The sequence below is a fragment of the Achroia grisella genome, unplaced genomic scaffold, assembly GCF_030625045.1.
Source record: "Achroia grisella isolate CSIRO2021 unplaced genomic scaffold, CSIRO_AGI_Agris_v1 utg567, whole genome shotgun sequence".
Classification (NCBI taxonomy): domain Eukaryota; kingdom Metazoa; phylum Arthropoda; class Insecta; order Lepidoptera; family Pyralidae; genus Achroia; species Achroia grisella.
Window position 1 is genome coordinate 1,899,044 of NW_026712947.1, and position 16,605 is coordinate 1,915,648.

General features: G+C 33.1%; 1 protein-coding gene across 1 annotated transcript in view; it reads right to left on the reverse strand.

The window, feature by feature from the left end:
• LOC131848642 (protogenin-like) overlaps nucleotides 1–16,260 on the reverse strand; it is a 206,717-nt gene extending 190,457 nt beyond the window's left edge. Inside the window, exon 1 of the mRNA XM_059198564.1 lies at nucleotides 16,155–16,260. Coding sequence (XP_059054547.1) covers nucleotides 16,155–16,212 — 58 coding nt within the window. The 5' untranslated portion in view covers nucleotides 16,213–16,260. The remainder of the gene's footprint in view (nucleotides 1–16,154) is intronic.
• Between the last annotated feature and the right edge of the window lie 345 nt (nucleotides 16,261–16,605).

Here is a 16,605-nt window from a genome sequence, read left to right on the forward strand (position 1 = left end):
TTTAGTCTTTGTAAATTTATATTAATAAAGCTTATTTTAAAATCGAAAAAATTATAGATGATAATCATTTTGTTGTAGAAAACCTTAAAATTCATAGCGCTGACAATATTATCTGATTGCACTAAGAATGAATGCGTAGCGGTTTCTATATTGATTATAACACTCCTCTTACTTGTTATTGTGTAATTATTTATTAAAAATAAAATCATTTATTCAAAAGAGCAACACTCAAGTTTCTTGCTCATTCTTCTTGTAGTCTGCGTTCCGAATTAGTTGTAGAATAAAAAATATGACTATTCAAAAGTGCTTGTATTTCTTTATATTTGTACTACTACATACATATATTTCTAATTGAATAAGATAATTAACAGCAACACTATTACCAGTAATTAGTATTTTCATTTTATCTACATTATTTGTTTGTTTTTTAATACACGCTTTCATTAGATCATTTTCTTCTTCGATGTTCTCGTTGCTATCTACGCATGCCTTTTTATTATTAGATGCCACGTATACTATTTTGAATTTATTATTATTCTCATTTATTTGGTATTTTGATGGCATTTGTATTACTGCGAATTTCTTAGTATCCTTAACATATGTCATATTAAAAAAAAAATTCCTATCTTTCCTATTTTTTTTCTAGCCGCTGATAAACGTGTTTGTACTATATCTATACCCGTACGGTGGTGAACGCGTGGTGTGAACAGAGCAAACGTTGATTGATAGCAAGATGTGCGGTGAATAATTGAATAATTTTGATTGAGTAAACCCATAACATCTGTCGGTTAAAATATTATAAAGTTACCGAAAATCGTTCAGATACTTAATAACCGCAAAATCTGGCGAGTTGGAATTTTCATTGCGTCATGGAGAATTTCTTCCCTTCATTATTGAGGTTTAGCAAATGCCGTTACTTTAAATACATTAAACATCTCTCAATCAACACAATCGGACGCTCCAATAATGTTATGGTTTATTTGTACTTTATGTATTAATTTAGAAACATTTGCGTTAGAATCGATTTTATTGAATGTTACAAAAACAAGAAACGCCAACGGAATAATACTATATTCATTATGGTCATACATTCTCTAGAGTGCAATAAAATTAATTACCTCATGAGAGAAGGCCTGTGGACAATGAATGATGATCACATTCCTTTCAATACCATTGACATTACTTCTTAATTATTCACATTACCCACTGCAGAAAATATTTTACAGGCAGTGCCTCAATGATAAAAGATTTTATTTGTACACCACCATTATCGTCTCTAGAGTCTATAGACATATTTGCAAATATTAATTTGATAAAATTCTCATACAGCATATAATATATTGTTTCATCGGATCGCATTTTTTCCCCACCTTTTTTGCATTAACCAACTAGACACGTTGGAATCAAAAACATTTTTTGCTAAACTACAGTCGAGAAGTGGTTCCCATCGGTCGTAATCTTGAAGAACGAGATCAACAAACGATTTCCCTTCGTTATCTAATCGGTATCTACTGTATAACCTTTTTGTTCTTTCATACATGTTATCTGATCCCTTTGTAATTCTTGCCTAGTCGATCTGAAACTCGCATGCGTGATTTCTTCAAAGGATTACACGGGATATCAGAGCTAAAGTTTCGCTTACACCTGTTCTTGTCAGCATAAAAATTCCCAAGTCTAACGGATCGAAATCCGACGTAAATATAGTATTGAAATGGGTTAAATGGTCAAGCACGTGTTAGAAGGTTGATTATATTTCCTAAACGTGGTACAGAGGAGATAGGGAGAGCAATGTGATTATATTAGTAGTAGTTGCTGTTTTTGGGCAATAAAGGAGCGGAGCTAGCGGGCGGCGCGGCGCGGCCGGGGCCCCTGACCTTGCTAGCAGCGCGATGCGACGCAGTCCCACTCTAACACTTTGATTTCCACAAACTTATTTAATCTGTTATAGCAAGATGTTTACATTAGTACCTAGCCTAACACTCGGAGCTACGTAAGCTTTTAAAATCGTAAACTACTCATAGGATTACGACAAACGAGGTATTTCATCTTTGTGGCCCATTTGCTTTAGGTTGGAATGACGTCATATTGAATCTAATATGGCGGTTGTGGTATGACATGGTTTATATCTTATAGCATTACGCGTGTTATATTTACATGTTTACAATCAGGTATGTAAAATCATTTAGGTGCTTAAGTTGCGACGATAATTCGAGAATAATTTTAGTTTATAACCTCAAATTATATGCCTAGTGAATGAAGCAAGCGTGCAAGCAAATGTGAATAAAGATACAAGCAAGTGATACTCGGACCTCTCTGTCTATCTCAAAAGGCGTATGCCGTAAAGATAGGCCCCTATTCATAGATAGAAATATAATATGAGCAGGTTTTTTTCCGTTTATAAACCATGCAGCATCGGGTACGCACCCGATGCTGCATCGATTCATCGTTTCGTTTCATATTTAGTATATCTGCCGAAGCGGGCTGTTACTATCAGAAGTGTATAGAATAGAACCTGTTGAGAGATTATCTAAGAATAAAAATGACTGTTTCGTTTTATTATAATACCTGACGATACACAATACATAGGTACGTGTGAAATATAATACTGCAAACAGTTAATCAGTCTGTTGTTTTTATATCTTTAAAATATATAAATCATATGAAGGATGACAATATTTGGGCATTGCCTGTTTTATTATTTAATTGGTAATATAAGTAGGCTAAAGCTTAATAAACTAACTGTGCCCGCGGTTTCACTCGCATAAAATTTTTATCTTTATTCTGATGTATAAGCTATATTACTTTATTAATTATTTTCATTAGTAGTTTTTGCGTGAAAGAGTAACAAACATCCATTAATACTTACAAACTTTCACGTGTATAATGTTAGTAAAAAGTAAAATTGTATTTTTACGAGCATTGACTATGAGTATCCTAAAATAGGTAGGTTAAAACCTTATCACAAGTAGGTACAATCTAATGTGAAAAGAGTGAGAGAAGATGAATTCTTCTGATCTCACCATGAATACTAGATTCATAATATAAGTAGGTTAAAACCTTATCACAAGTAGGTACAATCTAATGTGAAAAAAGTGAGAGATGAACTTTATGACTTCTCTACTCAAACTGCATTCTTCTGATCTTACCATGAATACTAGATTCATGATATAAGTAGGTTAAAACCTTATCACAAGTAGGTACAATCTAATGTGAAAAGAGTAAGAGATGAACTTTATGTCTTCTCTACTCAAACCGCATTCTTCTGATCTCAACATGAATATCAGATACTCTTCTTGAAGCTTTCTTGGTGTCAGTTTTACAGCATTCGTTGCTCTATCTGACAAACTCAATATGTATTAAGATTACTGACATATTGTAATATCAATTGTTTACTGTCTACCAGCCATTACTGGATTCAGACTAGAAATAGAAATAAACTTCATTCAAATGAACTCATTACAAGCACTTTTGAATGGTTATATTTTGATTCCACCACTCATTCGGAATGCAGATTCATCACAAAAAGAACGAGCAAGAAACTTGTGAGTTGCTCTTTTCAATAGACTGATTTTTGATAGACTTTGGCTGACAAAACTCAGAAAAATCTCATTTTTTTATTATTACTTTATTATCACTATTAGTTATTTAAAAACTCTACTAACAATGACAAAATTAAGTTATGAAATCACACTAGTTCAATAACTGACAAAAGACAAAAATAATGACAACAAAAAAATTTAAGAAACAAACGAGATCTGTATTCTTTTATCTTTTAAATCTTTTTTTTAGTATTAATGTTACAATTTTTATAGCCTAAAACTTCCAAAGCTCTCCTATTTAAAATTTAAAATATTAACCAAGTATTTTCAATCATCGATAAATTTCATCTTATTCTTCTTTACATAGCATAAAACAAATTACCGCCGCTGTCTGTTCGTCCATATCTTTTAAACTACGCAACGGATTTTAATGAAATTTACAGCAATAGATAGAGTGATTCAAGAGGATGGTTTGTATGTATAATACATTTGTATTATAGTATATAACAAGCAGAGAATCTAAAGATATGTAATGCCGATGAGAAGCCAGGACGGGTCTAGTTCTTTATAAACTTCAAGGTAGTTAGAACAACGAATGTCATATTTATAAGATACTTGATTGTGTTTAAGTAGAAAGGAATATATTAACTAAAGCTACGTATAACATGTCTGTCTTAATGGCGGACATGAAATAAACCAATAGCCAATAAACATTATCTACACAGATAAACTCAACAAATTTGCGCCTTAAAATATTATATCATCACCTATTTACATAGATACGAGAGCTTAATACAGTTCCTTGACTAATCTGGATCTTTATAAGAATAGAATAGAATAGAAATTCGTTTAATAAAATAAACTTAATTTAAGCACTTTTGAATAGTCAACAATTTTGTTTTTAAATGTACCGCTTATTTTAAAGATTTAAGCATATGTAACGACGGACAGACAGCGACAGCGACTTTATTTTTTATATATATATATATATAAGGCATTGGATGCGAGCAGCGCAGGACCGATCGTCGTGGAGATCTTTGGAAGAGGCCTATGTGCAGCAGAGGACGTCTTCCAGGCTGCGATGATGGTGATGATGATAAGCTATATTACTTTAAAGTTTTATCAAAATCTAGTCAGCAGTTTTTGCGTGAAAGAGTAACAAACATCCATCGATCCATCCATACTCACAAACTTTCGCTTTTATAATATTAGTAAAAAGTCAAATTGTATCTTCATAAGTATTGATTATGAGTATCGTAATTAAGGAATGACTTAATTGATGCGATATTTGCTCAAACATAGGGGAGATTAGGCACTGTTCAGAGAGAGACATAGATTTTATTCCTTGATAGAATGCCTTGCTTTTGTTAAATAATGAGATTTTGGCTGTGTGCCCATCGAGCTGGAATCGGAACCTCTCGCCGTTACTACTATATACATTGTAGTACCATAATATAATCTATACATCTATACATATAAATAAAATTGGAGTGTCTGTTTGTAATATTGAAATAACCGTTTTTTACTACATGCATATAAATATAAATACGGTACATACACCAAAATAACATGTTTTACAATTTTTGTCTGTCACTCTGTTTGTTCCGGATAATCTCTGAAATGGCTGGACCGATTTTGACGAGACTTTTATTGGCAGGTAGCTGATGTAATAAGGAGTAACTTAGGCTACTTTTATTTTAGAAAAATAAAGTTATATTCCACGCGGACGAAGTCGCGGGTGCAGTTAGTTATATATACGACACGTTGAGTATATACTCAAATGATTGTATTCGCCAGTAGTTCGTTTACATTACAATAAAAATGTTTTACCATAATCTATCACTTTCCCTTCATAATACAAGTTCCTCATGTTGTACCAAAAACATTATCTGTTACAACATTCGTGGAATTGGTACCTATAGTTACAAAGTAACGGTTCATAATCTCCGAATAAAGCTATATTGTTAAAAGTCCGCATTTTTTAGTATGCTTAGAATAAGTTCTATGTCTTATCGTGATTGTATATCAATGTTTGAAATTAAAGAGGAATTATTGGTAATATTGCATGAAGAAACTCTATGTCCAATCGTTTACGGAAAGGTTTGAGGAAAGTAGTCACAATGTAATATATATATAATGATTATAATATTTTAATAAATATACATTCGTACCCAACACCCTTCCACACACACATATACAGTCACATACATACACACACACATTATTTACAGTAGAAACAAATTCTTAATATAATAATAAATAACCGTAGAAGAGCGTGATCTCCTATCACAAGTATTTAATTATGCTTACAAGGAGATCCCAGCCCCGGCTTAAGGAAATATATAAATAAGAATATGAGATTTTTGATATGTAAAGATTTTGTAAAACATCTTGGTTAATTAAATAAAATTTATTATTATTACGGAAAGGTCCCATAGATAAGGATGGGTTAAACACAAAATCCAAGAATATAAAGTTCATATTTAAGAACACATAGACAATAAAATATGTTTAATATTCATTATTCATATTATTAACCGGGTTTTAAGACGCATAATTTTATGTTAAACTATCTGTAGCCGCGACTTCGTTCGCGTGGAATTTAACTTTGCTTTTCTAAAATAAAAGTAGCCTAAGTTACTCCTTATTACATCAGCTACCTGCCAATAGAAGTCCCATCAAAATCGGTCCAATCATTTCAGAGATTAGCCGGAACAAACAGACAGAGACAGATGAACATTGTAAAAAATGTTATTTTGGTGTATGTACTGTATTTATATTCATATGCATGTAGTAAACAAGTTATTTTAATATTACAAACAGGCACTCCAATTTTATTTATATGTATAGATGTATAGATAAAGAAATTTACCTCTCTCGACGTTATTACCTTTATTTCTCAATATAGACACTTTTGTTTACCATAAAATTATTCATGTAAAGACCCAGTTAACAACATCATTACATAGTATAAAACAAAGTCGCGGCAGCTATCTGTCCCTAAGTATGCTTAAATCTTTAAAACTACGTAACGGATTTTGAAGCGGTTTTCTTTAATAGATAGACTGATTCAATCGGAAGGTTCATATATATAATACATGTACACCCGTGCGAAGCCGGGGCGAGTAGCTAGCAAATAATAAATTGCCATCATCAGCTAACAATATTATGACATTATTATAGAAAGAAATGTTACAAAATCTTTTACAATTTATTGGTTATGCCATTTGGCCTTGATCGTGTCTTTCAACCACGCAACTGTCTTTTTTTAAGCAAAACACGAGTAAAAAATATCTTGAGGGCCTCATTTGGGCATTCCGAATGGGAAATCGTAGATAAGTGAGCGTATTCAAGTCTATTCGACACAAGTCTTGTGAAGCAAGGATAACAAACACTATACTAAACATATATATTTACTAGCTGTTCCCGCGACTGCGTTCGCGTGGAATTTAACTTTATTTTCTAAAATAAAAGTAGCTTAAGTTACTCCTTATTACATCAGCTACCTGCCAATAAAAGTCCTGTCCAAATCGGTCCAGACATTTCAGAGATTATCCGGAACAAACAGAGAGGCAAAAATTGTAAAAATGTTATTTTAGTGTATGTACCGTATTTATATTCATGTAGTAAAAAACGGTTATTTCAATAGATACTCCAATTTTATTTATATGTATAGATATGTATATATATATCAACTTACACGTGCTTCCTATTACAATATCAGTTAGAGATTATTGACACTGTACTTATTAGTCTCATTGCGGTAAATTTCAACATAAAATTGATTAATTTTCCTACAATTACGAAGATGATAGTGAACAATTCGATGGAGAGGCTTACGGAAGCTTAATGTGGATGAAGATATCTCAATAAAGTTATTCTATTTAATAATGACGACCTCGGTGGTCTAGCGTTCAAGCACACCGCTTTACGGTCGCGGGTTCGATTCCTCGCACGGCACAAACATTTGTATTCATGAGTATGATTGTTTGTATCGGTCTGGGTGTTTTCTATGTATAATATGTATGTATTTACAAAAAAAATCTATATATATGTATCAGTTATCTAATACCCATACCACAAGCTTCAGCTAGCTTAACTTGGGTCTAGATGACACTGTGTGAATTGTCCTGAGATTATTATTATTATTATAATTAAACTCCTGACTATACATCTATGGGATGTTATGGATATAAAATTTCCGATACGGATAGGTTTCGGATATAGGAAAGATTATTATACCGGATGCGGATATGAATTTTTTCGGATTGTCCATTAGTTTCGGATAATTTCGGTTACGGATAGTATCTTTTTAAGGAATTGCAAAAGTAAAATCAAATAACTAATAAAATGGTTACATAACGTGCCTCAATTAGGCTCCGCCCCTAAGGGGATAAATTAACGCGAGCGAAGCCGCGGGCAAAAGCTAGTTATTTCATATTTACCGTCTGACTTATTGGTGTGTTCCTAATTTTGTACTTTGTTGGTTGTGTTATATAAAAAGCACAAGCAAACAACAAACAGCGGGGAGACTTTGTTTTATACTATGTAGAAATTTCTCAATTCAATACTTACAATGCGACTGGCATTATCATAATATAATTAAAATCCCTAAATATATGTAAGAAAAAAAAACCTTACGTACTTTCTTTATGGTACTTGACTATTATAGAGAACTAGCTGTTCCCGCGACTTCGTCCGCGTGGAATTTAACATTATTTTTCTAAAATAAAAGTAGCCTAAGGAACTAAAAATTAATTCGTTCGTCTTAATTTATTTGTTCCATTAAGTACTGATAGGTACAAAATAGTACATTTACATCCTGCATCTTCCCTTATTTTATCCCCATGGGGGTTGATTTTATCAAAATCCTTCTCAAGGGATGCCTACGTTATAGTAGCTTTATGCATGCAAAGTATCAGCCCGATCTTTTTAAAAATGACAAAGTTTCATACAAATTTTCATCCCCTTAGGGGTAGAATTAATCAAAATCCTTTCTTACCGGATGCCTACGTCATAACATCTACCTGAATGCCAAATTTCAGCCCGATCCGTCCGGTGGTTTGGGCTGTGCGTTGATAGATCACTATGTCTTATACTTATACCTTTGAGTTATATGTATTTAGATGTAGAATTACATATTGAGTTTGTGAAACAAAATTATATTATCAACATATCAATGATGACAATAATTCGTGCCGGGTTCTTTCATTATTCCATATTTACCGTCTGACATATTGGTGTGTTCCTAAACATCTACTTTGTTTACTTGTACCTCAATATTGCTTTTTCCTTTCATCTCCTTTGAACAGACTAGACAAATTACCAACGTCTTGAAATAAGTAAATACTTATAAGGTTATTGCGACCTTGCTAATCTAATTTCAATGTTTATACGCAGCAGCTGATTCGTGTTACTGTGAACAAAGTGGATTTACATCGATTATACTCTCTCTATATGGACGATTCCTACTTTCTCTCTTTATGAATGTTTCCTTCTACACTGTGTTACTTGTGACATTTTACCTAGTATATGCTGCTTTTTTCTTGTGTATATGTGTATTTATTTAACGTGCCTACCTAAATATATATAATTCAAAGACTGATACAGTGATCTATCAACGCACAGCCAAACCACTGGACGGATCGGGTCGAAATCTAGCATACAGGTAGATGTTATAACGTCGGCATCCGCTAAGAAAGGATTTTGATAATTCTACCCCCAAGGGGATAAAATAAGGGATGAAAGTTTGTATGAAACTTTGTCAATTTTAAACCGATCGGGCTGAGACTTTGCATGCATAAAGCTACTATAACGTAGGCATCCCTTAAGAAAGGATTTTGATAAATTCCACCCCTAAGGGGATAAAATAGGGGATGAAAATTTGTATAAATCTTCTTAGATTTTGTAGTCCCTAATTTTTTACATACGCTAAACAAAAGTAAAGCCGCAAAAACTACACCTAATTAATAATAATACTTACTACTACGCGAGCGAAGCCGCGGGCAAACGTTGGTATCACATATACTTGCAGACCCGCCACGCGTTGCTGTGGCTAAGGTTCTTGAATAAAATAATATTGCGACTATAAATTGAAATGTAAGCTACATTTCAATTTATAGTCGTCAAACATGGCGGAAGCACTAAAAAATGCATTTGAATGCTATAAAAAAATTTGAATTTAAATGCTATTAAACTATTAATTTCTATAATAATATTAAACATAATTGTTGTAAAATATTCAAACATTTAAATGTAAGTACAGTTCTGAAATTTAATGAATGAATTTTGATGTTATAAATGAATTGGGAAATTAAATTTTTGAGCAAGAATAATATTCAGCGGCACACCTTAGGTAAAAAATAGAAATGTTTTAATAAAATTACAAACCCTTGTTATGCTAAACATACAACTACATTTATTCAAGCTCTCTAACCGTTTGTAATAATTTAATTTGGCCGGCAGTGAAACTCCTTTTATATCCCAGCATCAAATTTGATTTCCACGATATTACAAATATTTGTACGTGCTAAATAAATATTTGTTTTGAATCAAGTGATTTTATAGCACTAGATGTAGTGACTACTTACTCTCTCCTTTTTTGGAACTGGAAAATTGAATATACTTACTGATATTATAAACGCGAAAGTTTGTGAGTATGGATGAATGTATATTTGTTACTCTTTCACGCAAAAACTACTGAACTTTTGATACCATAACTTATAAATTATAGGATTTTGATGAAACTTTACGATACCATAACTTATAAATTCCAATTCAAATTCGAAATATCTTTATTCGTGTAGGTCTATTACAGACTCTTTTGATATGTCAAATCTACCGTCAGTTCGGAATGATTTCGAGATAAGAACCAGTTCTTCTCATCTTAAAATCATTCCGAACTGACGGTAGATTTCACAAATTCGAAATATCTTTATTCATGTAGGTCTATTACACTCTTATGATATGTCAAATCTACCGTCAGTGAATGATTTCGAGATGAGAAGAACTGACAAGAAATCATAATAACACTGGCTATAGATTTTATGCGAGTAAAACCGCACGCACAGCTAGTTCATATGATTGATTATATGTTGCATAAATAGTATATAGTCCTTACAAGGTAAATAATTAATATAAAATAATTAATACAGTAAAAGAATGTATTAATTTATAAAATAAGAATAAATACAGTTCGGTTTCTGAGGAGTTTCCTCCCGCGTACACTTACATTGTGGAATGAAGTACCTGCCGAGGTTTTCTCACGAGACTACAGCATGGGGTTTTTCAAGAAGGGTATATTAAGGTTTCTTAAGAGTCGGCAATGCGTACGTGACACCCCTGGTGTTTCAGGCGTCCATAGGCTACGGTAACTATTTACCATCAGATGGGCCGTATGCTTGTTTGCCACCATAGCAGTATAATAAAAAATGCGTTTATTTATATTAATAGGATGATTAATTTTGGTAACAAAATGTTTATTCTTAGTTTCTTAGTTATAATATCATACATATGATGATGTGTATATAGATGTTTTACTTCAATCATATTGATTAACGAAACAGTTTCCTAAAATACAAACGCAAATTTCATTTTAATGAAGAAAGTTGGTCTACTTTTTGTTTTTGTAACAAACTACAAAGAAACATTATACGTATGTATTAAATGATTTAGAAATACTCTATCTAATATATAAAATTCTCGTGTCAGGTTTCGTGTTTATACTCCTCCAAAACGGCTTGGCCGATTGTGATTAAATTTTATATGTATATTCAGTAGGTCTGTGAATAAGTTGTTAAGTGTTAAGAGTAGCTCACCACAATTTTTTTTTTATTTTTATTTTTTATAATGGCATTAAAAAATATAAACAACCCTAAATTTTCACCCTTCTATCATCAACCCCAATTTTTTAATAGCGAATTTAATTTATATGTAAAAAAACAACGTTTGCCCGGACAACTAGTAATATTATGTAATTCATTAGTTTAGTGCAAAATATTGAAAATTAGGAAGTTAACATACCACATATACCATAGGTGACACCTCGCTAATTATATTAGTGAATAAATAAAATATTCAACTAACATATTATACAATAACTTGCAAAAGGTACTAAGATTTGATTGAAGTTCTTCATTGAAGATGTTCGTTATTGTAATTGAAACGTTGGACAAACGAGCTTGCGGTCCACCTGACATTACCGCAGTCCATGAGCACCCGTAACACCAGGGGGATCAGGGCCGTCTTTCATCTATTAGAGGCCCATAGCAATAAAGCACTCAACACTCAACACTCCTTTAAACACTTCACACTCTTATGCAATAATTCTATTTTCTCTTTTGTTTTTCATATTTATTTTATTATATGAATTGATAATAATTTCCTATACATTTTATGCCTATATGTTATACCTATTTCTTGTTTTATTATAGTTTTTTTTTTTTAATATATTAATATTTATGATAATGTAATAGGGCTGATTACAAGCTGTGGTCTTGTTACATGCGTCCTCGCGTATGTCTCTGGGCAGTGCCTGAATATCAGTGGTTTGCTGCTTGTATGCTGCAAACAATACACTGAGGTGCTGCCTTTTTACGTATGGGCTATGCACACACACTACGTTACTCATACCGTTTTTTGTTATCTGTATTGCATTTTATTTTATCTGTATAATTGTTGTGTATTGTATTTTGTTTGACTTCACTAATGTAATGTGTATATCTGTTTTATTTTTGTTCTTATTATTACAGTGCCTTTTGTGTGTGTGTGTGCCTTTAACGTAAATAAAATTTTTATCTATCTATCTATCTATTTGGTTAGAATCTATTTGGTTAGAAAAACAAAGTAATTTTTGGACATGACTCTTTAGAAATGTATAGTGTATTGGTATCCAGAATGTCCTACCTTCAAAACAAACCAGGAAATAGTAATTTTAAGAAGTCGTTATGTGATGAGGAGTTCAAGTTATTGCCAGATATTTATAAAGAAATTAACAAAAACGAACAAATTGACCATAGTCGGTAAGCAGTTGTTAAGACTGATTTTCAGGCGAGAGTACAGTATTTATCGGTTATCGTTCGGTAATGGAGTATGGATTAGACTAGACTAGGGTGCTCAAATCCATCACGGGGCACGTGCCCAGTGTGCCCAGAGGAAGAGGGGCCTGGGGGGAATTGCAAGTGAATACATAATACATTTTCCAAATATAAAATTAGATGTTAGACTTAAAAATTTGTAAATGTATCAACACATCAGTAGCTCTTGTTAAATCATAACTCCACTTTGCTGAATACAAAACAATCTCGGCTTCTTAATTGAATAACTTGTAATTTGTTAATCTCTAATTGTTCCAACAGATTTATATTTAGGCGTACAAAGTTATATTACATCGTTTAATTAACGAATTTTATCAGAACCAAGTAGAACAATAGAGCACTTCATCTATACTTTTGTATCGTATTACAAAACAGGAGTATCTCCCTCAGATTTACCATGAATGACGTTGACTGGCCGAGTACAAGCCGTTTCGAATAAAAGACGTGTGACCTTAGTTCCCATGAGTAATGTCGATGGGGTGTTATTGATGTTGCTACAACCTCAGTTCGTAATCACATCCCGAGTTTACGAACTATTACTAATTTGTAACATTCCAGTGCTTTTAACTTTGTACATTTATTACATGTAATTGGAAGTTATTATTTTAATTTTATCTTCTTTTATAATAATAAACCATTTATTCAGATATTAGTTTTTTTTAATATTTACATTATCTGTTATCTGTTTGCTAGCACGCATAGGCCTCCTCCAACTATCTCCAGTGGTCTGTCTTTATTGTTAGCAGTTCTCTTCCAAGATGGTAGATGATATTCAAAGTGATGGTAGGTACTCGGACAAGAACTGCTATCTTCTTTTACTAACTAGTTATTAACATTCAACAATTTTACCTGATCAGTTAACTCACAAATCCGCTTCTAAAATCTTTGGATTTCTGACGGAATGTGCAGAAATTTTGGACGTATGAATTGCTCAATTACTTTTGATATTGACTGTAGATACAGTTATACTAGGGAAGTTATAAAATATATTTACAAAGGCATTAAGCGTTCCCCTGAAGCGTAAGGTGCTATCTACTGTAAATAATATACAAAATATTAATAATTCAGAGTTTATTAGATATTCAAATTAGTTTCTTCGGATGAACTAATAAAGAATGTGGAAGGAAAGGAAATCGATACGCTAATCTTCAGTGTGGTTTTGTCTCGATGTTTTTTCATTATCTTCGTTTTTATCATAATATATTATTATTATTTTATTACATACTAGTGTTACATTACATATAAATTCATTATGTTTCGCCCAATTCGCACAATATCTTTTTAAAGAACAGCCTATGTCCTATTCTGATGTATAAGCTATATTACTGTAAAGTTTCATCAAAACCTTTTCAATAGTTTTTGTATGGGAGTCACAAACATCCTTCCATCCATACTCACAAATTTCTGCGTTTATAATATTAGTAAGATCTAGATCTTACTAATATTATAAACTCTTACCAGAATCTTCGTCCGTGTGGAATTATGATTAAATTTTCTAAAATAAAAGTAGCCAAAACTCCTTATGACATTAGCTATGCGAGTGGAAGTCTCGTCAAAATAGGTCCAGCTATTTCAGAGATTAGCAGGAACAAACAGACAGATAATTTTTTTATTTCATTATTTTGTTAGATTTTCAATTTAAGGGAAACATAAAGTTCAATAGTGGTAGAGACAATTTGTACATAGCGCCAGATTATTAGTAACCTAGTTCAGACGCTCGAAGCGTTCCAAGTTTGCTCCCAAATCGGTTGATACAAACAACTTTCGTACTACACTATAGTGATTTGAAATTTTTCTCGTTTCACCTTCTGTTTACTAAAGAAAATTCATTAAACTTTTCTAATAAGAAATATAATTTTATACCAAGTATATTATTATAGGCTTAATCCGTTTAGAATTTTTCTTCAGTCTCAAAATATCTGTTCTATATTGAGTATATAAATGATTCAATTGGTAACAGAAATATAAATAATCTTTATTCAAATAAACTTAAGTAATATAAATACATTTGAAGTCATACTTTTTTATTCTACCACTCATTCGGAACGAAGACTCTTCACAAGAAGAACGAGCAAGAAACTTGCGAGTTGTTCTTATAAAGAAATGTTCTTCAGCTTTACATAGTTAAGAATTTGTGAATAACAGTCAAATAGCAAAATAGTCATAAGTAAATAATACATGAGTAAGGATTTTGAAACTTCCGATAATGCAAGAAAGTTGCAATTAGTTCATTCCTATCAAGTTTATTGGGGTATAAAAAAAATAAACAGTATAGTCGACGCTAAGATGCTTCCCCGCTAAGTGGGCTGTGTGTATGTAGAATAAGAGTGGTTGTAGTACAGTAAGATATCGAGTTTGCACAGCAATATCAATATTTGCTCGATACGTTCATTTCCCAGAAAGATCGGGGGTCACGAGAACTGTAATTTGGTTTGTTATTCTTCACACAAATTATTCTTTTGGTGAAACGTAAAATATTACAGTATTTGGAGTGAATACGAATACAGAAGTGTATAGCTAGATAAAAAATATGTAAAATGGTTGTCCAAATATTTTAATGTATATTTAAGTACTACGGTTTCATTTATTTTTCAGTGAATTCTTCAAATTGACTTCTTCAGATCGAATTCTTCAAGCTTTAACTGTAGAATGGGTATAGTGATTAGAAACTAATGTGGTATTACTAATGATGATACAGAAAAATGGAAAAATAACGATTTTGTATTTAGAATATTAATATATATAATACAGATTAAAAATAATGATGCTCTACATTACTAAACTGTGTGAAAAATTTTGCGCGCCAAAACTAAAACTTCATAGATAACTATAAAAATGTCTATGGTAATTGAAAGCGTCAAATACTAATTTTAAAAAAATACTAATTAAGCTATAGTAAAAGGAATATAGCATAAAACAAGTACTACTTACCTAGATGGATTTGTGAAAGTAGGCAATCTAACGAATTAATTATAAATAATAATAGATAAATTGGTTATGTAGGTCTATACATTACTTTAGCAAGTGAAGGTTATAATTCATTCTCAAGTAATTTCAATGAGAAACGTACAAGATGTCTCAACTAGTCGTTAATACGCTCGTAGGCAATACGAAGTACTAATTGAACAGCAATTACAGCTTGTAAACTGTAATAGGAAAAACATCAATTGTATTAGATAACAACAGTAAATGAACAACAAGCGAGCACATAGTAAACGTAAGTACCTACAACGGAACAGTTTGGGGGAGGGCAAAACTTGTTTTGGTGTACGACGCACCAGCAAATACGCGTTCCACTGGGGCCATCGATTACCTGCAGCGGCGGGCAGTCCCACCGGCATCTCTGCTCCTCCTGCTCTACATCCTAGACTTACTTGACCACAGATAGCTAGGTAGGCTTTCGTAGGTTAGGCCGGTGTTTGACCCACGACGCAAACAAGGCGGACGCATGCGCCGGCCGCCGTAAACACTCTCCGGGCGAGCACGTGTACACACAAACATAGCACAAAACGAAACCAACCGTCGGCTGCCGCCGCGATCACTGCCACCACCAACAGTCGCAGTAATAAGAACGCCATAAAAACACATGCATTTGCACCACACTCGAAATTCGCGTCTGGCGGGCTGCGTACAGACGATCAGCGCAGCCCGCTGCCTCCGGCGCACTGACGGCGCGGCCGCGGCGGGGCCCCGCGGCCCCCTCCCCCTCCCGCGACCCCCCGCGCCCCGCCGGTGCCCCCGCGACCCCCCGCCGGTCCTCCATCCTTGTTCATTCAACGCATCTTCTGTCATAAGCAAATCGATAATCGCATTATACTTCCGCTTTGAAACACGCGCTGCATCCACAACTATGTCACCGGGATGCAGCGCAGTGTGCAAGCGCCCTAACTCTATAACTGCGCTACATAGAGTTTTTTTTTTAATTCATAATAATAATGGAATGGAGTACCCGCCTGCGCTAATTGTTTACG